This window comes from Strix uralensis, chromosome 21 (genome assembly GCF_047716275.1).
Source record: "Strix uralensis isolate ZFMK-TIS-50842 chromosome 21, bStrUra1, whole genome shotgun sequence".
Classification (NCBI taxonomy): domain Eukaryota; kingdom Metazoa; phylum Chordata; class Aves; order Strigiformes; family Strigidae; genus Strix; species Strix uralensis.
The window spans coordinates 5,738,201-5,765,692 of NC_133992.1; the positions used below are offsets into that span (position 1 = coordinate 5,738,201).

The 27,492-nt window shown below is 44.1% G+C and overlaps 1 protein-coding gene and 1 long non-coding RNA gene across 12 annotated transcripts in view; one reads left to right on the forward strand and one right to left on the reverse strand.

Moving 5' to 3' along the window:
* LOC141952852 (uncharacterized) lies at positions 1–27,189 on the forward strand. Of its 2 annotated transcripts, XR_012631787.1 has the most exons (6): positions 1–116; positions 15,051–15,118; positions 15,538–15,680; positions 16,081–16,187; positions 16,688–16,835; positions 27,139–27,189. It is a non-coding gene; the product is annotated as an uncharacterized LOC141952852 (long non-coding RNA). The 2 variants fall into 2 exon arrangements; XR_012631786.1 differs by having other exon boundaries at positions 15,538–16,187.
* Positions 17,550–27,492, reverse strand: part of CDK5RAP2 (CDK5 regulatory subunit associated protein 2) — an 85,244-nt gene continuing 75,301 nt past the window's right edge. For all 10 annotated transcript variants that reach the window (XM_074890799.1, XM_074890794.1, XM_074890792.1 and 7 more), the window contains 5 exons: positions 27,128–27,387; positions 24,639–24,785; positions 22,486–22,624; positions 19,095–19,141; positions 17,550–18,210 (listed from right to left, as the gene is read on the reverse strand). In XM_074890799.1, the coding sequence (XP_074746900.1) occupies positions 18,151–18,210; positions 19,095–19,141; positions 22,486–22,624; positions 24,639–24,785; positions 27,128–27,387 (653 nt within the window). In that variant the 3' untranslated portion in view covers positions 17,550–18,150. The remainder of the gene's footprint in view (positions 18,211–19,094; positions 19,142–22,485; positions 22,625–24,638; positions 24,786–27,127; positions 27,388–27,492) is intronic.

A 27,492-nucleotide genomic window follows, 5' to 3' on the forward strand; every position in this document is an offset into this window, starting at 1 on the left:
ATCTTCTACTGCATGGCTCCTTTTTGGTCCCAGAGGGTGAAGTCCCACTGCCAGGTGATCTGTCCTCTGCTCTGGAAGCTGCTTCTCCCATTAGGACCTGAGGACCACGAGTTAAGGTACAGAGGGATATTATTTTGCAACCAGCGCTAGCTAATCCTATTGTATTTCTATCTCCTTTCTCCGGTGTCGGGATGAAGAGCCTGGGAGCCGTCTGTCCGTGCGCTGCACAGGTCACTAGGCTTCTTCCCTGGAGAAATGTCCGCTTAATCCTCTCTATTGCAGTAGGGCCAAGAAGCCAGCACAGCCCAGGACTCCTGCTGCTGTGCAGTGTGTGGCAGCCCTCAGCCCAGAGGGTTCAGACTGGAGGATTAAATCCATATTCATGGCTCTCCCTCCCGCCACGCTGCAGATCCGGGACTTGGGACTTGGGCTGCCTCCCTCGCAGATGGGAAGGCTAGCAGGATGCTCCTCGGGTCCAGATCCAGAGCTCAGGTCTTTTCAGATAAGGATTTAGGTTTGGGCTTCTCTCCAGTTGGGTACAGGCAACAGATTTGTGTGTTGCTTAGCCTCCCCTTGACAAACCCTCCAGCTCGGAGGATAAGCTCCAAGCCCAACTGGTTATCAAAGGAATCCAGATGCCAGCTAGCCGAGTGTGCTTTCTGGCAAGGACCAGCATTGCGCGTTGGCCTCTCCAAAGGACTGTAGAGTGGAGTGGCAGTGGTGAAGCTGCCCCAGGGGGGCTGGCAGTAGACCAGGCTGCCCGTGCATTTATTTATTGGCAGTGGAAACTCACGCACTAAGTCCATTGAGGTGCACAAGCCATTTTCCTCATGGATATTGCTCTGTGAATTGGGTGGGGTTGTTTATTTTTTAGAGCTGTGAAACATTGGCTTTAGGTAGGAGCAGAGAAAGAGGATGGAAACATGTCCTCTCTGAGCTCAGTTCCCTGTTGCTGCATGCCAAAGTTTTATGCTAAAACTCCCCCAAATCTCTAGGTTTTTGGTCTCCACACCAGGGCCTGAGGACCTGTGGTGGATCTGTGCTCGTCTGTCAGGACCTCAGTGAAGGGTGAAACAAGATGGGGGAACCTCCTGCTCCAACCAAGAGTGGGAGAGGGGAAGCACCTTGTATTTATTGCTTGTCACATAAATAAGAGCAATGTTTTGTGCGTTATTTTCCCCACTCACAAATCCTTGCAAGGGCCATGGTTCATCCTAGCCTCTGTGCTTGAAGCCTCTTTACCACCCCACCAGGAGTGTGACCAGCTGTAGATCCAAACCCTGCTCACCCGGGGGACCCGGGCACACATTGCCCACCCAGAATAAATCACTGGGACCCCCCCTTAGCCAGCTACTGCCCCAACCATGCGCCCGTGGTGAGAGGCTGCTGGTGAGGCTCTCCCTGCCCTTGGCCCACGGATGGCAGGGGAGTTCTTGTACCCCCTTTCCAGATGAATCTTTCTCTCTGGAGCTTAACTCCAGCAAAGGAATGATTTGCTCTTACAGCCTGTTAATGAATTTCTGAAATAAGGAATTAATTACCGTCTGTCTAAATTAGAGTTGTCCTATCCTTTGAGATCCATCTTTTTGATTCTAATTAATTTTAAAAATTACTTTTAGAGTCTTCAGTAGAGATTCTAATTTATTTTACTCTAATATTATTTCTCTGATAAGCAATTTAATTTTTAGATCAGAATCCGCCTAATCTCAAATTTGTCACACAAACTCTGCTTTCTAAGATACTGTTTACAGCTTTTTGGAGATGATAGATCACGATGCACAAAACATTCTTTCTTCTTTTTCCTTTTTAAACACCTGAATGTGTGTGTTCAAAGGAGATTAATTGAAACTCTTCACTGTGCTATGTTTAGGAAAGATCCTTAATATTTTAGAACCAAAAACAAATATTAGTTATAAAGCTTCTCTAATTGCACTTTTTCATGGAGAAAAATGCATGTCTAATTTGCTTTTTTTAAAAGAACATTTGCTTTATGGGTATTTGCTAGAGTTTGACAGTTATTTAACTGGCTGTTTTTATTAACTCATGTTCTCAGCATCAAGTGCAATGGCAGCTGGGGAAAATTCAAATATCAATTTTATGTTCTTATCAAAGCTGCCATCCCACAGGCTACAATAAACCATGTAGCAAACTTCATTCTGATTCCTGAATTTGTCCTGTTTGAGTTTTGGACTTCGGATCATTATTTTTGTTTATTGTGGGGATTGCAACACCTCAGCTGATGCTGCAGCTCCTGAGGTACCAACTGCTTCCCTCCCCCGTGTCTTCAGGCCACAAAGAAAAGGCTGGGGAGGGTGAGTGCTCAGCCGCCGGTATTTCTTGTCCTCTGCGGGGTGGCTGTAATGACACAGGGCCATGGCGAGGAAAGGACGTGTGTGTTTGTGAGGCCTCGGGATCAGGGAAGGTCAGCTGGTATAAAAGGCTGGGTCTCTGTTGTGATGGATGGTGTGTAGGCACACAGCCCTCTCCTCACCAGAGGAAACGACCAACCCGAGTAAAGTATTGAAAAGACACTGCAGCCTCGCCCCCACTATGGGCAATTCTTTTTTTTTTTTTTTCTTTTTTCTGTCAGACATGCTTAAAATTTGGTAGAAGGCTTAAAAATATGTTAGCAAGGCACAGAGACATAACCTGAAGCCTTACGATGTCTACCAAAATTCTTGCAAGCAAAGCCCTAGAGAGTCTTGGAAGTCTTTCTGTTGTTCTCAGGAGGGGAATGTGGATTCTCCTCGTATGCCTCATCTGTGGAGAAGACCACTGCTGCAGAGCACCCTGCTCAGCTGCTTCTCTGCAGCCCCTCAGGGTACGCTGCAGACCATTTTTTTGCCCTGGCACGTGTTGAGGAGCACTAGTGCATGAAGCGGACGCAGTTGCTTGGCTGTGCATCTGCTGGGTGTGTAGGGCATCCTGTAAGAACCTAACTTCCTGCATTTGTATGCAAGCTAGAAAAGAAACTCCTTAGTCATTTTGGACAATTTTATATTATAGTTTGTTTGGGTTTTTAAGCTCCTTCTATTTGTACTTTTTAATTCCCACCTGTGTGTGGTATGGATCTTGGATTCTAAGAATCCCAGATGCTTAGCAGATGGTTAGCTTGAAAAAATAATCAGAGAGGCAGCAAAATTCTGTGTTCATGAGCTCCTATTTATTTCAATCTGGTGTTTTGCCTCACAACAAGACTAATAAGCAATTACTCTAGCATCTCAAATGCTTATGCAGTGTAAATGCATCTGTCAACCAGATTCAACATCATCAATAAAGCTGCCAAAGCTGTTCATAATTCAATGATATATGCTTTGAGCATCTTTTTTGAATATAATTTAAAGATTGCAGTCCTATGATTCTGACATTATTTTCTATGTGTTTAAAATACCTCCAGCTGGAAAGATCCGTGTATGCATCACATAATCACCTCTGTCCGTGTGGACCACTAGAAACTGTGCCATTTGGCTTGCGTGCCGGTCTTACTTTCTGGCTAGTCTCTGACAGGGCTCCCACAAGGGCTGCTGGGGCTGCGAGAGTCTTTCTGGGATTTGCAGTATTTCTTTCCTCCTTTCTCTTCTGGTGAAATTCACCCCTGTGCAGAACTTCATCAAACTGCTCTAAGTCTTATGTGCTGCGCATGAAGGGAACTTGTTAACAGTGAAATTGTACTCTGCAACACCCGGGGGAAATTTATTTTTTTTTTAAATATCTTTTACAGCCAGATGTCACTAGGAAACAAGCTGATGTGATCAGCCTCTACATGTATGTATATACACATCTTAATTGTTCTTCTGGATTTCAACCCAATTTGACAGAGATGTCCTAAATATGTTTTCATTAATGCATGTGAACAAATCATGGGTGCGCTTCTGCAAACTGGTACCTTAGCTTTAAAATTACTTAAGACTAGAATCCAGCACAGGCATTGAGGGTCCCCCATGCTGCTCTCCCACCACCTCACACCTCCCTCTTCTTCCCTCTCCCTACCACTGCAGCCTCCTTCCTTCGCTCTGCACCTTGCTGCATGCCCACAAACATCACGTATCGTTATACCCCATCAATGCCTGTGCAGGCAGAGCCATGCTGCAGAAAGGTGTAATATTCATGGCTCAGCTGAAGAAAGAGCAGCCCCACAAGCTGAGCTGTTCATTAGATCCCAATGTGTCCATGTGGGAAAGACGTTTATGAATGTCCCAGCTGTGGGAAAAGCTTCAATCAGATCTTGTAGTCTGCCTTAAGACAAAATCCATGGGAAATGGTCCTTCATTAATGTCAGCGCTGGTGGGGCAATGCTTCCAACTTAAGCCACACTGAGAAAATACAGAGTGTTTTGTATGGTAAATGTGTCAGTTGGTCCCTGCAGGCCGCTGGTCTGGTGTGGGGGGACCAAGACCTGCCTGGGGTCCCAGCTTTAACTCCTGGCTGCTGCCACAGCAGGTGAACTTGTAGTTACCCATTGGCCATGGCGAGTTCCTGTTGTGCCAGGCACCATGCAGATGTGGAGATAAGCATCGTCCTCCTCTGTGCTAATGCTTGTACCAATGTGAACTAACAGGTGGAGAAATCTGGGGGGTGGAGGGGAGCCCGTTGCTGCCGGCAGGCTTTTGAGCGAGCTGGCTGTGAGCACAACTGGTAGCTGTGCACAGCCAAACCTGGTTTGCCACCTGCCTACCCGTTATTTTCTGATCGTGCTCATCCAGTTCAGGGAGTTTCAGCATCCAGAGAGTCATCAGCTCTCATTCCTGGATGAGATGAGGAGGGAGCATCAATTTTGCTTTGCCAAAAGGCCTCCCTGGGAAGCGCCGTGCTCCGCTTGCTGCAGGAAGGATTTCGCACGCTGCTCGTGCTGTGTCCGGAGGAGCTGGAGAGCTGCAGTTGAACTCCCCTGTCCCAGCGGTGCTGCGTGCCCGCTGTGGGCGCCATGCCCAGCAGCTCTCAGGGGCCGGTGCCAGCGAGGCTGGTAATTACTGCTGAGCAGGGTTTGTCACGCTCATGCCTTGGGGCTGCTCCTGCAGCCTCTCCTGGTGCTGAGCTTCCCAGCCCCCACCACCGGAGCTGGCATCTCACCAGGGCTGGATGGACCTTGCTCTGCTTTCCACCTAGGTCTTCCCTCTGAGGGACAGAACCAACCTTTTTATCATGTATAATGGGATTATTGTCATTTCCATGTTTACCAGCTTTCCTTCAGATGTCTGTGCATGGTGGTTTTCTGTCAGGGTGCTCTCGACTCTTCTTTTTCCAAGTGTGGTGCACATGTTTTCCAGCTTCAAGTAGAGCAGCTAATCAATTGCAAGAAAGTGATGCTCGCTGGAGTTTGGCTCTGTCTTATCTCTGCTGCCAAATTCACACAGACCCTCTTGGCCATAGGTTTTTATTGCAGCTCCGAGGAGGGATTGACTGTTCCTCCCATCAGGATCATTTTGTATGAGTCGAAATCCTCCGTTCACTTTGCACACTGAGCATGCTAATTTACTCTGCCTCTGTTTTCCAGCTACCCACCGGTGTGAGTTTCTCTTTCTTTTGGTTTGCATTGTGCCTTATGCCACAGTTAATGGAATACAGATTTCTGAGCAAAGAGAGATCCCAATGATTTTTTTAATTTTTTTTTTTTGTAGTCTCTGTGTGAATAAGAATCTGAGTCTATCAATGCAAGAGGCAATCCTGCACAGTTTAATTTCTCTGCTCTCTCAACTGTGTCAGTTCCTGAAGGGACAAAAAAAAAAAAAAAGAAGATAGTTAAAGCAACACACTAGGAACAGTAGTCCAAGGTTAGAAAAAGGAAGTGTTTTGAAATTGGTTCTTTGGAAAAGATATGTCTCAACTTCAGGCAAGACAGACCAGGGAGAGTGTGAAGGTCTGAAGGGGGAAGGCTTGGCGCAGGACACCTGCATGGCTCACATCCACAGATGATGCTCTGTGCTGCCCTGGTCGTGTTGCACGTGCACTACAGGACGTGATAGGTGTCTGTGTGTCTTCCCTCCTGGCCAGAAACCTCAGCCAAGGGCTGAGCCTGCCCGACTCTAGTCCCCAACCTGTGTATTCAAGCACTTTCTGGGGAGGATCGTGTCTCTCCTTGGCCCTCTGCCCCACCAAAAATCTGCAGGCAAAGAAGGTGGGGAGGGCAGGGCAGGTTTTAAGGTTACCACCACTGCAGAGGCGGTTGTGGGGTTTACTCAGGAATAATAGGGGCTGTCTAATGTACAGCTGTGTTATCCCCATTGCCAGCCCTGTAAAGCTTTCCTTTTTTAAGAGATTTTGGAGTGACCGCATGTCAATCTTATCCCATGTCAACAGAAAAACATCCTGGCTGAGGTTTATGCTAAAGTGAACGTATTTTGTTCTAATGTTAATTCCCTCATTGGCCCTCAGGAACAAGTCAAATTGCTTTGACTGACCTTAGGTTGGGTTTTGAGTTTTTCATTCCTAGATCCTCCAAAAATTAAGTGCTCATCTGATGAATGCTGGGAAGATGTCAGCTGGATTGTGTGCGCAGCTCAGCACTGGGCTGGGTTTTGGGGGTGTTTTTTGGTCTGTTTCCCTGACGTTTTGTAAATAGTTTCCATCACTGCTGGAGATGAGTCCTCCTGTTTCTACATGCACATGTGTTTGAATTGGTCCTTTAGAGTCTTCAGTAAAAATGGACTTAAAATCCAAGTTTGTCAGGAGCATCCTCTGCCTCTCTCTGTGAAACCAGTGAAGTCACCAGCCATAAACAGTGAATCTGGACTTTTACCATCAGACTCATAAGGAATTACAGGATCACTTCGGATTGCATATTTTTGCACAGGAGATCACATTGCATAATTTGATTTCATTTTATGCTTTCACAGCTAAGACTTTTTTTTTAAGAATAAGTGAAAAAGTGAAGGTGGCTTCCCCCTCCCAGCAAGCTCTGTTCAGCTGAGCTCTCAGCTGTTAAACTCAGCCTGGTTTTAGAGCCAAGAGGTACAAGGGAAAAAGATGACAGAAAAATTTAAAACACTTCATGAAGTATTTTACAGAAGAGTGATGTGGCATATATAGCCTGGTTAATAGTGTGGTATAAGTGTTTTACTGGCACTTGTAAGCGATGCAATTTTCACACAAGCTCATGCTAATAAAACCTTTAAGCGACACCATATTACTATGGTGTCTTGAGCCAAATCCTGTTGCCATCACTCCTGCGACTGATCCCCAGGGAGCTGGTGGGGCTCTCTGGGGAGGGAGCCAAGCCAAAGCCCCGAGAGGTTTCCACAGCTACACGCTAGCACTGTGCCAGCCAATGGGCATGGTGGGCTGGGCAGGTCCCCCACCCCATAAGTGGTGCAGCTGTAAAGCTTTGTTTTTCCCTAGGCTGGAATATGCTCTTGCACAAGATGGTGGTTCTTTGCGTTGAGGCAAAGTGTGTGGTTTCTGTAGAAATATCAAGTCAAGTAGGCTTGGAGGTTGCAGTCTCTGGTGGAGGAGCTGCAGCAAGGGTGGTGGCCACGCAATGCCTAAGGTGGCCACTCACTGCAGCATGGGATGGCCCAGAGGGTGTATTTAGACTAGAGAAGTTCCAGGGTTCACCTCTCCGTGTGGGAGAGTGTGGAGGTGGCTGGTGAGACTCCACTCTTTGTCTCGCTGAGGTTGCTGCCGGGAGGTCTTCCAGGGCACACGTCAGCCGGTAGAACACTGCTGACAAACTCCTGCAGGAGCTGCAAAATCACTCCTGAAAAGTGGAGCCCAGAGGGAAAACCAGCACAATGCAAAAGACCTTGAGGGTCCACGGAGAGCAGATCATTACAAAGCATCTCTGGCTGCATAAAATTTTCATGGTGTTTCTCAGTTTCTCTGTGTCAAGTCTCAGTGTAATTTCTACACTGTTTGTGGAGGTTACCAGGCCAGCTCACTTCATATTGATCTTTCTCTCTGCATTATCATCAGATGTAACTAAAAACAATCAAGGAGAGAGTGTATGCAAGCCCGCATTCAAGCGGACATAAATACAAATATTCTTCTTGTTCTGCAGGCTGAATTCCATCAAACAAATTGGTTTTGGGCTGGAAGTTAGCCCTGTTTCTACTTAAAGTCACATTTTTCCAGCAGAAGAGGTAGAAATGTCAGGTTTCAGGACCATATGCATCTCTGCCTTTACACCAACAAAAAACAATCAGGCTCCAATCAAAACTTGTCCCCTGTTATCTTGACAGTTGCTGACGATGATGGATGGAGACAGGTTTAGAAGATCAAATGCGAGACAATCTGTACTGCATTTCAAACCACCTTAGGCTTTTAAGTGCCAATATGACATCTGGTGGACTCAATAACACAAACTGCACTCTAAAACACCTCCCTGTCCCCATCAACCCTTATTTACCATTGTTATAAATTAATAGATTTCTCCAAGATATTTTAACTTATCCCACACACACATTTTGTGTGTTACTCTGCTAGGGATAGGCCACTGAGAAATTATAACTGCATGGTGCTTTTTTTCCCTTAACCACCAGTGGCTTGCTATTTTTTATTATCTTTTTTGCCTGGAGGAGTTCTAGAACAAAGTAACTTTTAAAATCACAGTATTTCTTTAATGCAATGTCTGGAGATAAGTTTATTGTGCTTTTACGGGATATAAGTAAACACATTTCTTAAATATATTCCCATCTACAAAAAAAAAAATCCTGTTGTGGCTTTAGGCAAGCAGAATACTGGTGGAGACTGTCAGAGCACCAGTGTGTACCACAGGCAAGACTGGTATGGGTTGGTGGGATGGTACAATCTCTTTCTACATTTTTTTTTCATGCCTTGAGCGCAGGAGAATATGGGCAGGGCTGCAGGAGGGGATGCTGCTGTATCTGTTTGCCAAATAGTACCTTGGGATCACAATGTGGATTTCACAGCAAGTGACACTGAAGGGAAATCATGAGCAAATGGGCTCAAATTATGCTCAGGGGAAGCGGAGAACTTGCCTCTCCCATTTGCAGCAAGATCGGTGCACAATGCAGTTATTTAATTTCATATTACATGACTGCTGGAGAATGCATAATTTACTCTGATGACTTGAGGCAAATCAGGTTGGTTTTTCATGTCTTTGACATCATTTTTCAAGGCTGCCAACATCATTTGCTGCCTTAAGGGCTAGCACGGTTCAGAGCTGAGCACTCAGATACCTGCCCTGGCTACACCTCGCGGGAGTGCTGGGCACAGCAGTGGGATGCTCGCCCCGGGTCAAACTGCAGCCGGGATAGGAGGAGAGGGGCACAGGATGGACCTGGCACACCTTAAATTGGTGTAGAGCCAAGCAAAGTGTCAGGGTGTGATTTCTCGGAGTTGTGCCAGCACTATGCAGCACAGGTATCTTAATGAAGCCCTAACGAACTGCTGCTTCAGTGCGCTTCTCCCTGCTGAACCACGAGCGGGTGGCGGAGGGCAGCGGGGATGGGGCGGCTCCTGCACTTCGCAATATCCGTAATGAACCACCTCACATCTTCTAACCCCTAGAAAGTTTCTTTCTATATATACACCATCTTTATATAGCGTAAAAATTTTTCCCTGTCAACTGAGATACGCTGTGGAGGTGTGATGAAAAGCTCAGCCTCACCTAGTTAGTTTACACAGCCCATCTCCACCACAGAAATCGTGGCTGAAGCTCTTGTATCCACATCTTCCCCTTCACCTGTGAGTGCGTGGGACATACACCAGCTAGCATATACTTTTTTGTTTGGTTGGTTTTTTTTGTTCTTTAACATCTTTATATCTGCCCTGGTGGGTGCCCAAGAGTCTTCCAGGGTTAATGTGTGGGTGGGCGCATCCCCAGCACATGGGGGCAGGGAGAGAGGAAAATGCGGTGTTGCAGCCTGGCCCTGCTCAGGGGTGGGATGTTAAGATAAGGAAACCCAACCCTGTGGCTTTCCACAAAACCTTTCTGTCCCCTCATGAAGCCCCGTGGCTCTGGGAAAGTGCCATATTTCTTTGTGCTGAGCAGAAGGGGAGACCATAAAGAGTGAGACATGGCCTGTAGGCAGTTAAAATTTTGCACATTTCTGAGCATTAATATCATGATTACACTGTCTAAATAATGTCCAGGCTCTGGCCGCTGTATTACCTATCCTAAACATGATTTACTGCTGTAATAAATTAGCCCCTAGGCCAAAGAATCAAAAATAATTGGCCTTATATCTTGGTCTCCATTTTATCCTTTTCCTTTTTCCTTTCCACATGTCTTCTTTCTCTCCCTCTTAGTCATTCTCTGACATTTTTTTTTTTCCCCTTTATTTCTTCTCAGGGGCCACTTTCTGGTTCTTTTCCACTCCTCATGCTCTTCTAGGGATTAACAGACCTGGTTTCTTGTCCTTCATTTTCTCCTCCAGCCGTTTTGAGCTGTCATGCCCATGAGTGGTACCCCAACCACAGAGCAGGAGGTTTCGCCTTCCCCCCGGTGCAGGGTGACCCAGTGCTGGCCATAGCCCATCCTGGGGAGCTGGAGGAGAACCCCTCATCCACCGTGGCTGCTGTGGTCCTGTGCAAGGGAGGTGATGGAGGTGCTGAGGGCTGCACTGCAGCGGAGCTTGGGAAGGGCATCAGTGTCACAGCTGGATTTTGAATGGGCTTTAAAATGAGCTACACATCTTATTGCTCTAAAATAATAGTAGATGACCTCCAAGCATGAAATACAGTGAGGCAGGGGGCTGGGGTAGCCTTGATGGCCTGTGAATTTTCTGCATCTTTTTTGTGTGCTTGTTTTATGCGTTAAACCCGAAGGCTTTTGACACCATGCTTAGCAGCATGTATCCTTAGACATTTGACCTTCCAGTGTCACCATATCCCCACTGCATAGAAAGCCATCTGCTCCCAGTGTAACTGGCCAAGGAGTCGGGCATCCAGCCCTCGGGCAGGAGAGGGTAAAGGTGTGTGTGTTGGGGGAGAGGTGGATCAGTAAGGGCAGGTCTGGTGAAAAGGCTCAAAGCCTTGGTGAATGTGGCCTTCGGGGTTTTGCCCAGAAACTTTGGCCCCACGACATGCTTCAAAAGCTGTTGCAGCACAGAAGATGTGAACAGGAGTGGCTAATACAGGCAAGAGTACACGCATATGTGTGTGTATATATACGTACGGATACCAGGAGGGCTGGAGAGAGCGGGCCTCCACCTAGGAGAGGGGATGTGCCACGTGAGCCCCATCGCTGCAGGTGTCTGGTGATGTTGCACCATGAACCCCTTTGGGCTCACCACCAGCGCTGCCCACATGTATCGCGCAGCTCTGAGACGGTTTATTCAACAGCGGAGTTTAAGTGGGAACAACCTGACTGCTCTTGCTGTTTAGCTGCTCTGAGCAATCCCAGCTAGAACAGCTTGAAAGAGTGGAGGTTTGGGTTTTTTTGCTTTCATTTAAATACATGGGCATTTTCTTTTTTCTTTTTTTTTTTTTTTTGAGCTGCTAATGTTCGTTTTGCGTGTGGGCACGTGATGCCATTCCTGTTTCAGAATGCACACAGTGGAGTGCAAAAATAAAGATTGCATCTCATGCATAATGCATGCCCCAGCAACCCGCTTCAACAAATTACCCAAGTAGATTCCTCCGACGGGGCTGGGGGGAAGGAGGGGAAAAAAAAATATTGTAACAAGTATCTTTCTAAAGAAATGACAAGATAAACACATAAAAAATAGGCATGCAGAGCTTTTCTCAAGAGGGGTCAATTCAAAAATTAAAGATAAAGATTATGTGGTTGCCAAGTGTGGAGCAGCAGGTCTGAGCACAGGATGGGGCTGGGGCAGCAGCGGGTCCCATAGCCCCTGGGTAGATGGGGAGAGCCCAGAGCTGCCTGCAGAGGGGTCTAAGGGCTTGAATTTTGTGCTGTTGGGAACTTACTAGGGGAGTGATTTCCTGGGTAGATAGGTAGGAAAAGGGGTTACTTGTTGATTTATTTATCGCTTTCAATTTGCTGGTTTGCAAAGACATGCTGCAACTCTGCGCTGATGCTTGAAGCTAGATTTTTGTGTTGCTTCTCTGGAGACAGGAGCAAGCTGTGCAAAACATAGATTTTATGTGTGGGAGGATGGTGAGGAAGGGGAGAGAAAGGTGGGAATAGGCCACTAAAGTAACTTGAAATCTTTTTTGTTTCCTTGGTGTCACCAGCCCAGGAGCAGCTTTGACTTCTCCCACTGTTGCCAGTTGCTGCTTTGCAGCCTGGAGAAGCCGGAGGATGCAGCTTCTCCCTGCAAGGGGCGTTTTCTGCAAACGTGCTATAGCCTTTCCCTCTGCAAAAAGGCATAAAGTCAGTGACCAAGCCCCTTCCCCATGTGTGCATCCTTCATTCCCTGCTAAATCCGACTCACTGCAGGACGGAGAGGCAGCAGCCCCCTGCCCCTCTCCCAGAGCACCTCCCTCCACAGCAGCGACCGTGGTCAGTGCAGTGTGAAACCTGGATGCTGAGCTGTGGGCTCGGTGTCAAACTTTGTGGTGGAGAAAAATGGCATTTTAGGAGCCGGTGGGGTTTGGTTTGCTTTTGTTCTATGCTGGAGGGTGAGGGGGTTGGCCCTGTTGCCCAAGCAGAGGCAAGTGGTTTGGTGCTGGACTGCCTGCAGCACCCTGCCGAGGACGAGGCACCCCTGAGCGCTTTTCCCCCTGGAAGCCAAAGCCTGTTGAGAGAGGCTGGGCGGGGGGGGGGGTTGCCTCGAGGGGAGCGGTACCACAGGCAAAGGGCAGCACCAAAACTTCAGGAAGGATTACACGTGCTGATCCACGGGTGTTATCGTCAGGGTGCAATTATTGTTATCACAGAATCATCTAGGTTGGAAAGGACCTTGAAGATCATCTAGTCCAACCGCTAACCCAGCACTGACAGTTCCCAACTCCACCAGATCCCTCAGCGCTATGTCGACCCGACTCTTCAACCCCTCCAGGGATGGGGACTCCACCACCTCCCTGGGCAGCCCATTCCAATGCCCAACAACCCCTTCTGGAAAGAAATGCTTCCTAATATCCAGTCTAAACCTTCCCTGGCGCAACTTGAGGCCATTCCCTCTTGTCTTATCGCCCATTACTTGGTTGAAGAGACTCATCCTCCCTCTCTGCACCCTCCTTTCAGGGAGTTGCAGAGGGCCATGAGGTCTCCCCTCAGCCTCCTCTTCTCCAGACTAAACCCCCCCAGTTCCCTCAGCTGCTCCCCATCAGACCTGTGCTCCAGACCCTGCACCAGCTCCGTTGCCCTTCTCTGGACATGCTCGAGTCATTCAATGGCCTTTTTGGAGTGAGGGGCCCAAAACTGAACACAGTCAGCGAGGTGCAGCCTCACCAGTGCTGAGTACAGGGGTAAGATCCCCTCCCTGTCCCTGCTGGCCACGCTATTGCTGATACAAGCCAGGATGCCATTGTCCTTCTTGGCCACCTGGGCACACTGCTGGCTCATGTTCAGATTCAATGCAGGGCACACTTTGAGACTGGGATTTATTTTTTTTTTTTTTTAATTTGAGTAATAAATAGTCAGTAAGCCCAAGCTCCAAATCTCATCTTTTTAATGCCATTCACACTAGTGAGCCCAGGCCTGATCCAGCAAGGTGTGTTTGGGTTTCTTTCAGCTTCCCATGAGCTGATGTACGAGATGGGCAGGAGCACAAGCCCAGCACAGCAGCAGCTTCATGCTGGAGGATTTGCGGCCGCAGGTACGTGCTGGGTTCTGCAGAGCTTCGTCCACCACCAGCTCGCAGGGCCATGGACCTGCTGCCCTGCCAGCACAACCTGCTCTTGCCATCTAGGGGCTGTCCCCAAAAACATCGGGGTGGACCTGGGGAGCCGAGGCGGAGTGGGAAGGGGCCACCCCGAAAGGGTCCGGATGGAGCCAAGGTGGAGGTGGATGAGGTCAGGAAGGGAAAGAGGGGAGGAGAAATGTATGGAGGGGTATCTGTGCTATTCAAGCAGCTTTTTTGCAAGTTGTTACATAAAACAGTCGCCAGGCCTTGCAGAGCACGCTGCTGGCGGGTGAAGGTCAGTGCTGGAGTTTATCAGCCTGAAAGGCCCAGCCGGAGCGTGGCACCCGCCGTGCGACACGGCTGCGTGTGTCTGCAATGTGCAGAGGCCAAACGCCCCCCGCCAGCAGCAGAACCCACACGCAGAGGTACAAATCCCCGCGCACAGGCACCTAAAGGGGGTGCTGGGGTGCACCGAAGGGCTTTCATATGAGTAGCAGTACGGGCTCGTTCGCACTGGAGGGGTTTGAGCTCGCGGGAGATCTTGCTCACAGCAAAGCCACGCGGCTGCGTCCAGGTTCGTGCTTTAACCCACGGCACACGCCGGCCCGGGGTGGAAAAGCTCTGGGCGCACACGGCTTCACGCAGCTTGTGTCTGTGGGTGACTGGGGCTCGGGCTTCCGCTGCTTGTAAATCAGGATTTTGGTGTCGATAGAATTCCAAAGAGTGTTGCTGCTTTCTTTTTATATTTTTCTTTCCATATTGTCATTTCTGTTGAATTTGGAAGTGATGACAGGATTTGCTTTCCGTCTAGTTCAGGAGTGTTTAAAATAAACCCAAAATGTAAAGACGGCGGGTTGCCCTCTGCTTGGCTTGTCAGGGCACAGCTGGCAGCGAGCGCTGTGCCCCGTCCCCACAATAACTACCCCGTCCCTCTCCCAGGAGCCCTGTGAGGACTCAGCCCTCTCCGCCCCAGCAGCCGGCAAAGCTTCACCAGCTCCCTCGTAAAAATGAAACTGGCAGCTTTTGTCGAGATTAAAATACCACACAGGGCTGCTGCGCTTTTGTTTTTAAACGCTTGAATGCATTAGCATTGATTTATTCTTAATACAACCAACCACCTGTGATTTTTGAATATTATTTCTATTTGTTCTCTTTGGCAGAGGTAATTACAATGTTGTTCTTAAGCTGCGACCGCAGGCTCCCAGCCGTGCTGCCCTGGAGGGATGGCACCGGGTACGTGTGGGTATCGGTGGTACGCTGCTCTGCCCCCAATGGCACGAAATAGTTCCTTTATTCAGTGCTCCTATGTAGCTATATATGTTCTAGGGGGCCTAAAGAGAAGGAAAAAGCCTTTTTTTTTTTTTTTTTTTCGTTTCCTTAATCATCTCAACTGGCCTTCAGCATCCTACAGGAGAAAGACTGTTTACTGCCTGCAAGCCTGGGAAAACAGCAGAGGTTCAAGGTCACAGGTAAAGACAACAGACCCACAGGTCTCCCCTTACCTACTCGAATGCTCATTCCTGAACTACCCTCCCAGTAATGTTCCAAATCACCTTGTACAGATAATGAAAGTACAGGCAGGACTCACTAAGCAAATGAACCCCTCCTTTAATTCCATTTGCTTACGCTGCTTATTTTTCTCTGGCATAATTATTTTTAAAGGAAAATTTAATTTTGGTTAATGGGAACAAGGTTTAACACTCCATAAGCTTTGTCTTCTGCAGCCCTCCATCTGGTAAGCTTTTTTCCTTTTTTGTAATTATTTTTAAACCGGCCCAGTAAATTGTGTGTGTTTAAGAGGCACTTCTCATTAAGATGAAATACTTTGATCTCGCAGGATCATCTGTTTTTAAAGAGGTAATGATATATTACATTTTTTTCCCTCCAGTTAACCAAATCTCGCTAGTGAATACGTCCCCTTGACCTGCCCAGCACACGCTCTGCTGTGAACTGGATGCAGCAATCGGAGCTGAGAGGAAAGAAGGGGTCAGGAGAAGAGCTCTGAGAAGGCACAGCAGAGACCATTAAGAAGTAACTGGCAAATCATGTCAGGAAAGGGAAACCTTTAATTTATTTATTTTTAAGTACAGATGGGGGGGGGGGGGGGGAGAGAAGGCTGCAAGACCAAGAGACATGGCTGTACTATATATAGATGTACAGCTGTTTCCTTCAGGTGTTGTAACTCAAAAACGTAAGATGATTAATTTTGAAAGTTGAAATGTATAGCAGATTCTGATTACATCTGAGTGTCTATAATTTAGCTACTTAGTAAAATTAACTTGACGTTTTTAGTGAGCTGTGAGGACAATAATGTGTGAAGAGCCTGAAGAACAAGTTTGACTGCATGCTCTTCCCTTACCTCCCCCTTTTCCAATTTGCAAAGTTTATTTTTAACTTTTCCACTTTTTCTGACTTCTTTCCTCTAATCCAGACAAATGAGTTTGCCTCCCCCTGCTGTCAGCTAAGGGCAACGACGCTTTGTTACTGAGTTTTCCTTTCCCGTGATGGAGGAGAGGTGCGAGTACTCGGCCAGCCCAGGTAAGGACCGTGGGTTGGGATCTCCAGGGAAGGGCCATTGCTGTGAACTTGCAAAAAAACAAGTCCTAGCAGGGACCAAAGCGGCACCCTGACAGTGCATGGCTTTATGTTGGTGCTCTTTAATAAAAACTCATGTGCACGAGGGTTGTGTGGGAGAATGGAATGTGACAAACCAGCCCGTCTGCGACCTGTGCGCTACCTCGTGCACAGGGGAGTGCAGGTCTGCCCAAAGGGAGGATGCAGCAGCTCCCACCATTTAATATCAAGCTGGAATTTAGAAGCAAAGTGAGTTAGAGCATCACTGTGGTATTCAGAGTTAGCTGAATATCACCAAACTGTTGGGAAACACAAGCTTTAGTGGAAGGAGGGGAGCTATTCGGGCTTGTCTTAGCCTTGGTGTGTTGTGTCTGTACTACCTGACCTGCCAGAACGGCTCCTGGCTGACTCCCTGGGGTAAGAGTTAGCTAGTTATCATCTAATCTGTCCGTCCATCTCCACAGCCGTGTTTCAGTGAGCACAAATTCATTTTTTGTGAAAGCCTCTCGCACAGTGGTTATTCCCTAGAGTGCAATATCCAAGGACCCAATATAACCACAATCCTGCACTGAGATTTCCCAGGCCTGGTGCTAACCTTCTGGGATGATGAGGGTGAGTTCATCATGAGGGGGACATCATCAATTTGGGGGGGGGGGGGAAATAACCACACTGTGAAATTCATTTAGTTCACCAAAGCCATGATTGTACCATAACATCTACTTTTGTAACCAAAAAAATCACTTTAAATTCTGGTCTTGTGAGGGTTAAACAAAGCTCTTTTCCCAGTTGATTGTGCCACTGAGGGCAGGTGGCAGGGAGTCAGCTCTGCTGAGGAACCGAGTGCTGGGGCAGCTCAAACCAGAGGCAAAACTGAAAAGGCACCAGGGGGGCTGGGTGGAGCACAAGAAGTCATGTTTTATGCTGGTGTTCTCTGGCCTTGCCAAAATATCACTATTACATGTATCAATGCGGGAGATAAAAACTCAGAGTAAAAGATCTTTTTAAATTTAAGAAACATTCTTCAGAGCTTTTAGCAGAAAATGTATTTCCAAACTGCTCAGCTGTGTCCCTTCCGGGGCCTTCGGCACTCTCGGGGAGGGAGGGGGGCTGGGGGGACACTAACATTTTGCCAACAACACCAGGGCTTTCGATTGTGGCTTCTTGAAAGCAGGTTTCCCACATCCCCACTTAGCCAGGACAAGCACTTCTGCCCTACGAACGCTGCAAGGAGGGCTGGATTCATTTTAGTTGAACTCAGGAAACAAACACTTCTTTGTTCAGTAAGCGCTCAAAGTCTGATGTTTTAAACAAAATTACACAAACATGTTTGTGACTATTTTTCATTTTAATTGTCTGATTCTAAGTAACATTTTCAGACCTAGCATCAATCTAAGTTTCTAATAGGGCAATAAGAAAGCTCAGCATCAGGCAGCTTCCAGAAAAATCTTCCAGATATGTTTAAAATGCTTTAAAATATTGAACATTTCTCACATTGCTACAAAACAATGACAACTGGCAGAATTATTTTTTTTTTAACCTACATTCTTTTAGCAGTAGAGAAACAGCTTGGAAGGTGGATCACATTCTTCATTCTTTCAGGACCTGTTTGACTATAACAACAAATAGTTTTATAACATGACAAGTACAAATATAAAATTTCAAATGAGCCAACTTTAAAAAAATCTGGATTTTTCTTCAATACCTCCAGTACCTTGCTTCTGTAATAAATATTAAAAACCATCTTTTACATTACAGAAAAAGTTAAATAAGTTATTTACCAAAAGATGTTTTTTTGTCTTTTTTTTTTTTGGTCAAAGGCTGATTCCTTTAAAAGAGCTGAACAAACATTTTTACATCAATAAATAGTAAGGCATATAGAAACAAACAACAATCACAGGAACAGTCTCTATTAGTCAAACTTTCTCCTTCAGAGAATCCTTTTTTTGCTGGTATAGGAAGGTGATTTTTGATTCTCAGCTGGTGGCACCTGGTTAGAAAAGCAATAATTATTACTATCTTACAGTACTTCAAATGCAGACAATTTGTCCCTACCCCTGGGTCATAATGCTGCAAAAGGATCTACAAATACAAGCTTCTGTGTTCAGATCTTCAAATTAAACTGATTAAGACTTCTTTAAGCAGAAAGACTTTTTTATATCATCACTTTCTAACTCAGGTAGGGCTGAGACAAGAGTACAGCATCTACCTTGGGAAGTGTTCAAGGCAGCACTGCTGATGGGGGTAAGGGAGAAGAGAGTCTCAGAAAAGGTTAGAGGAAAATTTAAGGAGGGGAAATGTACAATCATCCAGAGTGGAGGGGTGTGAGAAGGATGGGATTCAGGAGTCAAGAAGTGTATTACATCTCTGGGAGTAAAATCTGAACCTTCTGGGAGAAATCAAATCTGAACAGTGATCACTTAAACACTCAAACTAATTCAATACACTGCATTAGCAAAGAGCTGTTTGCAAAAGCTTTGCCTGTTGGGTCTATATTTAAAAAAAAGCACCACCACTTATTAACACATACACAAGCTTTAAATAAGGGTGCCTTTTGTGAACTTATTCCGTACACAGGTTATTGGACTGTGATCTGCTGAAAATAAACTACTGGAGAAGATGACAGACATGAATATTCATCTAGGGAAAGCATCAGAAAGGAGAGGGTTTAGCTGTTTACGTGGTCAGTCATAGAACTCTAATTCAAACATCAAACATTGCAGAATATTTATCATACTAAACTGCTGTCAGACTTGGTTAGGCGGCAAACATAAAGAAAATCAGACTAATTCTGCAAAATACTACTGACACAGCAACACGTATTTCTAATGAGTATATACCAAGGAATTAAATGCAAGCAAAAATTTTACTTACTTCCAGGTTTCCTCTAGCCTTCTTCAAGACATCATGAGTTAAAACCACTGGAAAGAAAGAGAAGATTAAAAAGAATACTGCAGTCTTTCTCCATTCCCTGTATTTGAGTTTTATGACCACATATGAAATAAAATATGAACTCACAGCTACAGGATGGGCCACGACCAGACAATCACACCCAGCCCCCTACCACCACTTCAACTTTCTTACTCACCAAAGCCCAGAACTGTTATTCCTGCCCGAGCCCTGCTCAGCAGCTCATGCTGATGTACAAACCTCCAGCTGCAACAACCAAGATTAAAGGGCAACACTGCACGAGCAGACAGCGTTAGGGAAGGGCAGGAGGAGCTGCTCAGGACCACAGGGCAGGTCGGAAGCAGTGCCACCACTGGAATGCCATTTCCTACCCCTGGCCTATGTTCCATGAAACACATCATCTGCTTTTCAAATCTAAACATCAGGGAAGTGGTTTTAAAGTTCTTTTACCATACCACAAACGATACATGTGAAAACACACATAGCTCATCACTGCATTTAACATCACAGATATGAACACCCCCCGAGATACTGATCACCTGGTTCACTTGATCTAAGTCATCAAAGGAAGACTTTCTGTTAATTTTAAGGGGAGATGGTGCATGCTCTAACTACAGTTTGATCTATCAGGTAGCCTACTTGGGCTGGGGGGGGCAGGCAGGTAGCTGGAGAGGGAGAAAAATTGTGCAGTGGAGAGGTTATGGGGGACGATGGGCTGGGAAGAGGACAGATGGCAAAAGAAGTCAGCCAGATCCTCCAGCAGTTCAAGGACAAAGCAACCTATATATGCTTAGGGGAAGTCATGTCAGTGGCTTGCTCTGAAGGGTTCCAAGTTTTCTCTATTCATCCAGCTAGCTTGCCTCTGTGGGGACAGCACAAGACCTGTGAAGGGAGGAGGGGATGCTTCTAAACAAAACTGATATTTAGAAATGTCAGGTTAAATATGTGATTCTCTAATCTGTGTCAGCTCCATAACTGCTGAAAAATACCATTCACAAGTACCAATTTAATATTCCAGTCTCAAAAATAAACAATTTAGCCATAATAAAAGATTTTTCATTACAATAATAAGAACCCAACAACTCCAAGGGTATAGCTGTCATGAGATAATTATACCCTTGGCAGCTTACTGCAATTTGGCACTGCATTGTTACATGTTCAGAGGTTCAGATGAGGTTTATAAGCAATGAGTTCTCTCGCCAGAGAAAGCACACAGAAGACCGAGCCACAAGAATGTTCCAGTCTCTGCCTCCAAATATATTTAGGACTGCTCAACTAAGTAACAGAGGGAACCTGAATATCCTCAGTGGAGTGGCCAGCTAACAGGATGTTTGGAGAATGAAGGCAGGCAAGGTCACCTACTGCAATGCCTTTGCTTTCTAACTAGCAAAAGGAGAAAGGAGGAAATACCAAACACAAGTGTAAGCATCCTAACAAAATCCAGCAGCTTCATATGATCCACCAGTTTTGTTGTATGCTTGGTCAGGAATTTGTGTACAGATGCAATTTAGAGACATTTCTGAAATTGCTCTTTAAGGCAAAGGTAACTTGACATCCATAATTCCCATAATCAATGAAACTTACAGAAAATCGTATCTAGCTCTTTCTGTGCTCTCTGCTCATAAAGAACTCTGCTAGTAAATTCATTTCACCTGGCAAACTAGATTTTTCTAAATCAAAAATATTAAATTCAGTACATGAAGAGAATTTAGAGGATGTGACACTAACAGCAAAGCTCCTGCTAGCCAGGCAGTACTTTGCATTAAGGAGATTTCAGAAAATGCAGGCTTCATTTTATTAGGACCTAGTTCAGATGAGGTTGAATGCCCTGGAAAGGAGCGAGCAAAACAAGGGGCAGATGTACTGTTTTCCTTCTGAAATATGGGTGGGTGGAGTGGCTGTGGTGATAACATTGTGGCCATAAGGGTAAAATCTCTGTTACAGATTTATGCTCTGCCCAGCCCTACTGAAATTATCGAGTATGTCTGAGATGGCACCGGGACCAGGAACTGACCAAACTAAACCAGTAAATCGACCCCAGGGATTTTATTTGGACAGACATAATAGAACAGCTTTGATTTTTATATGACAAGCCCAAACTGAGCTGTTTAAAACCTGAACAAAACATAATTTTGAATTTAATATAAGTAACTTGTACATCATTTAATGTAACAATTCTGAAAGAAGTGACCAAAAAACAGCCCATAAATGCTTAAAAAAATAAATCTGCAGATAGAAGATAGATGTGCCTTAGAAATAAAAATTACAGGCTATTGAGCAAAAAAATATTTATTCCTCTACATTGCATTTAAACAACTTGAGTAACTTATAGTATTATGGACATTTTCATAACTTTGTATGATGTGTAACATTTTACAGTCTTAGATGAACTACTGATACAAGTCATTTAGTCCCACCTCTCAAGAGAAGGCAAGGATAGATTTTTAAGAAAATTAAATCCTCCTCCCACAATACACATCCTGTCATAGCATGAAGGTAGAGAACTGGTTAGCTCCATTCAAATCTCTTCTGATGAGCGATGAAATCAGAAGAGATGGATCTCTTCAAACAGACACCTGGCTTAACACAGCTACAATATAGCCCATGTCCCACTTGTTTTCATGTTTCGCTAATTTTCTAGATACAGCTGCTAAGGGTAAAATATCTTTTCACAGCATGTCCCAATTTTTCTTAAAAAATGATTCATGGCAAGCTTTTGTTTCCCTTGTTCTGAGCCTTCTGATCTCTTGCACTTCTCAGTCTGGTGTAGAGTGACAAATCTCCTTTGCTGCTGCTTTGGCTTTTCCCAGTATTCAGCCATCTAGTGCCATTCACACAACAGACAGGCACCTCAGAAAATCTAAAAGCTTAATTCCACATTTATCAAGACGGAGGCAAAATCACGATTTTGAGAAGGACAATGTCAAAAACTTTGGCTGGAATGGTCTATAGCAACAGTAACTTTGCCTTTGCAGGGAACTGCTGTAGGACAGGAAAGTTGGGGAATGGCAGTACTGAAATGGAATAACTCAAGCAATTAGTGGCAATTAGTGGCAGCTGCATGGATTGACACATTCAGTGGGTTGTGTAGAACCATGAACTGCTGTTCATGATATTCTATGCAGCCTTTTGTAGTTGGGGAACTAACTTCCATTTGAATGAAGCTCCACCAGTTCTGTACAGTCTGAACCTCCTGAACTGTTTGTCACTAACAACTGAGAGTGCACAAGGAAACACCAGCCAGAGCACCTGCAAAAGAACAGGTGCCTATACTCGTTTTGCTGTTTCTCCAAGTTTAGAGGTGGTCACAGACTACAAAAATAAAATAAGAACTAGTAATAAAGCATACACTTACACTGGTCAATGATGACTTTCTCCATGTTTTCCTTCAGCTGGTTTGTGGAATGTAAGCGTTTCACTATGCTGTGTAACTTCTTCTCTTGCTCAGACAGTTTCTTACGTAATCTAAATATTTCTGCTTTCATTCCTTCATCCTAAATTTAGAGAATAAAATATTATATTATATAAAAAGTACTTTGTACATTGTGAATTGCTAAATACTTTTGTACAAAAGCCCTCAAGCTTCCTTAGAGTATAAACAACTTGAAGGAGTGAAACATCCCTGAGTGCCTGTCCTTCCACACTCCCATCCCCGATGACATATGATTCTGTGACAGCTGCCAAGAGACAACTACAATTCTTAGCTGGCTTTTAGTGCAATTAATTTTTCTGTTAGTCTGAGAAAAGTCTTAACACCAGTGCCTATTTTTGTTTCTAAACTTCTGTTCCTCCTCCCCCCCCGCCCCCCCAAACTAGAAAATATAAGGCAGGGCAGTGCTATGGGATCAGCAAGTATCCTGTCTGCCAGGTTCAGAACTTCCAGCTTCCTTCGCCAGTGTTCTGGCAATAGATGATACTGCCTCTGTCAAAGGGCTAAAAGGCACTGTACAAATGACCGGGACAGTTTTATTGCACAATTATTTGACAGTACCATTATTTAAGGTTCAGTTTTCACCACCATTTCCAACTAACTTATGGTTGGTATCTTTTAAAACAAGACTATGAGTAGCCCTGACAGAGTCTGCCAGTATCACTGATCTGGATCCTCATGCAAACTTAAGCTTGTACATTTTTCTTCTTGTTGTGCCACTTGTCAAATAATAGTATCTTCTGGAATTCGCCCCTAGCATTTAGCTCTTCAGAAGAGCTGATTACTCACAACTCCTGTGGGGCTGAAGAGAAGGCAGTGAGTGCTCAGTATCTTTTAGAATCAAGCTTCAAGAGATATTCTTTCATATACTGCAATTAAGATATCAGAAGCAATCTAACGTCCTTAAGATCTCAGGATGTTGGATAAAAAAAACCTCTAGAAAAGATTCTATTAGACTCTAATTAGGTGCCATCCTGGGAACTCAGATCCCCCACATGTTAAGGTCAGATTTTGAGAACTGATCCAGATCAAGAAGGTTTAGATCAGGATGACAGTAAAGCATTAGATGCATCACACATACACTGAAAAACCCGTGTGTGAGTGTATGTTCAGATACTGCAATCCAGGCCAACATATGGCTGTCTATATAGAATATACACATAAGGATAAAAATGGAAGTACACACACTTGTCAAGACATCCCAAACAGGGAGCTGAAACATCAGTGAAGTATATTAGACAGCACAGTTCGGTCTTACTGCTTTTGTCTTTTTACACATTTAAGGATGCTTGAAGCCAACAACAAAAATGTTATTAAAATAATATATAAAATGTTTGCTTTCCTAAAGTTGTTTTTTTCCCAGCAATATCCTGCCTCACTTAAGAAACATACAAAAATCTCAGTGAAAACACTTTAGATTTATTTTAAAGCTAGAGTTTGAAACAGTTTCATTACCAAGTGGTGGTATTATGACAGTATAGATAATTCATTCCTCATTCAGTTTACTTCCATTCATTTGCATAGTGCAATCCTTTTTAGTTAAAATGTTATAAAACTTGTCTCTGGGTTTTGTCACACTTTAAAAAAAGCATCCTATTTTACAGCTTAGGCATCAAAAACATAAAAGGAAAATGTAGCTCAGATTACAAAGTTGCTGAAGTTCCTGTTGTTACTAGTATATACATAATCAAATTGAATTTGATTCTGTAACAGAAGTCCAAATCTTTTCTTGTTGAAATGGAACATTTGCCACCTGCCTAGGTTTCCTGAATATCATGTAACAGGTTACAGAGCACATCTTTAATATCAAGTATTTTGTGAATGAACACCCCAGTATACAACATGACCAGGATAGAAAGCCAGCACACATTCAGCCTTTGCTTTCAGTGATGAGAGCTAACTAAATCCATGTGTCCAGAGCCTGGGCATCCTGGGTTCATGATTTTCAAAAGATTTTCCTCAAATTACATGCTCCTAACCGGTGCATCTTCCTTGACATATTTCAACACTTAAAAAAAAAAAAAACCAAAACAAAAACAAAACAACGAAAAACCCCCAAAATGAAACATTAACAGTACCTGAGTGCCATGAGTAGTACCATGTACAGCTTTCAGTGGAAGGGAAACTCTCCACAGAAGTTTCAGTAAACGTGCAGCCTCTTCTAAAATCTGCTGTACTGTGTGAATATTTGCAGAAAAGCTATGCAGTGATGCCTGGTCTGGTACCTATATCATAGGATTAGAGACATTATATTTGATGCTTAAAACATTATGAAAATGTAATCTTAATTAATGGTTTAAATGAGTTGGTACGATTTCATATTTAAGATGATGTACACAGCTATTGTGTGCCACAAAAGCTAATTTATTAGTTTACAAAGACTGCTGAATTATGCATTATCTGAGAATTTCAGGGAGGGAGGGGATTCATCCTAATCAATAACCATGATTAATAATAGATTATATTTACTAGATTTGCTGTGCCACACGGCAATAGTTGGCAACTCTCTTCTTTCTCCATTTGCATTTTGTGTCATGTTATTTGAAAGTCAAATGATTACAGACATCAATTTAAGCAATATAGATGTTTCTTCCTTAGCAGACCCTTTAAACTGTTCCATTTAATGCTAAAATAACTATCAGGACACACATAAAATGTTTTCCTCTGCTGACAGATGAGAAAACCAAATTGAAGAAATTGCATAAATGTGAAATAAAGGAGAGAAAGAATGCAAGGGAAGCAAATGAATTACCAAAGCAATGGTGATACAGAAGGGGGAAGGGTAATGAAAGAAAAGCATTCACAGTTCCTGCCCCATGCAGCATATCATTTGAATACTTATTTAGTATTGTTATCTAACCAGAATCCTCCTGTCACATAAAACATCCCATTTGCTAAGTAGTCTGAAACTTCAGTGATGTAAAGCTTGATAGGAAACTGCAAATTGTGAAACTTACTGCTTTCATCTTTACACCAACAAAACAAGTTAAAAACTTAGAGAGATTACTTTTTCAGTCATTATCAGTATCTTAACTAGGTCATTTGAAAATATATGATACTTCAGAGAGTCTTAAGTGTCATTCAGACACCATTTTACTGTGAGCACACATGTGATACCACAAAAAGAATTTCATAATTGTTGAAGACTGCATCTTCCAACAGCTTTACTAATTATAACTAGAAAAATAAGTAGCACAAAATTATCCATGCAGTTAAGACCTTCTGGTTTTTGAAGAGCAGTGAGCATGGTTTTTTATAACATTTATATTATCATAAAATCATAGGGGTGAAAAGGACCTTCATTAGTCACCTAGTTTTCTTTCCCACTCCAAGGCAGGAGAGCATTACATGTAATTTTTCAAATATTCACATAATCTGTTCTTACAAGCACCTCCAGTAACAGTGTCTCTGAGCAGCCTCCATTCCAGTGTTTCATTATTTTTACCACTGGTGTGTTGTTTAAAATGCCTGATCCAAGCCTCTCCTGTTGTGGTTTGAGTTTCTTAGTTCCTTATTAGGTGCCACAGACATGTACAGATCATTCCTTCCCCTCTTGTGGAAGCTTATAAGGCAGGTCTTATTCAGTCCACCCCAAATATGCTATCATTAACTGTATCCAGAAGTTAACAATATTAAATAAGAAAAAATTAGCATAAGTAAACACTAGTAGTTCTCCTGCTTCTAGAGGAAAAGGATGACATGTCTCCTGATTCTAGAGGAAAATCACTGACATTCAATACAAGGCAAACATTATACTGGTTTATGAATTATTATGTTTAAGACTACAGCAAAAGGACCATGACATCGCTGTGTCACACATGATGCAGAAAGGATGAGACACTATGTCTTAGGAGACAATATTTGATCATTAATGAGATATTCAAGTTTCTAGACCAGCTACTGTTATTGCTAAAGTGTTCAACTGATACCAGGAAGTGGAAAAATATTAAAAAGCTTCCCTAATATGAAACAACTTTCATTAGCATACATCAATCATTAATGTACAGTTATCACCTGGTGTTACTAAAGGGCTGAATACAAATAAGTGGGGAACTTTTTCAGCTGTGTATCAGATTTCTTTTAACTGTCTTGTAATGAAGGCTTGGGATAAACCCAGGAAATACAAGAAAAATCTCCTTAATTATTTTTATCCTTAGGTTACTGATACATACCCCTAGTTTAAGCCCTTTCTAAAGCATTTTAGAGTTTTATCTGGGGTTTTGGGGTTTTTTTGTTGTTTTTGTTTGGCTTTATCATTTCCAGTGTAACAAACACCGATTTCCATAGTAAAAGCAAGTAGTTTCACCTCATTTGAAGTTGCAAGTAAAAGCGAGATTGCTTATTAAAGGACTAGAATTAACTAATTTATCCATAGCCTCATTAACCCAGAATCACAAATAGGTGCCTGCATCTAGATGAAACTTGGACTGTCAAGGTTGAGGTGTTCTGACAGTTATTCAGTTAATGGTGCCTGCTGCACCGTTAACCTAGTTCTTTGTTTTTGTAAGCTATACATTTTGCACGTCTAGGTAAAATTCACCATCCTTTAACAGCTTGCACTGTTTACCTTTATTCCAGGCTCTTGCAGTTTCGTACCAGTGACCTCTCTTAAAGAAATCTCCATTTCTGCTAAAACCTGTTGCCCTTCTGAAATCTGTTTCCGTAGAGCATTATAATCCTCAATCAGGCCAAGAACGTGGCGTCCATTTTTGTCTGCCCACATCCGATGTCCAGGCACAAGACGAGGGGTACACGCCGTACTGGAAGATGAAGTGCTACCGCAGTGTGAAGCGCTCTCTAAATCGTCTTTAGAGGCTGAATGCGAACCTGGGACAGAAAAAGAGTTTAATTTTTTTCATCCTTACATGTAGAATTAATTGACACTAGACTTCCTCTAAACAGCAAGACTGGGATACCGATAACATGCACGTT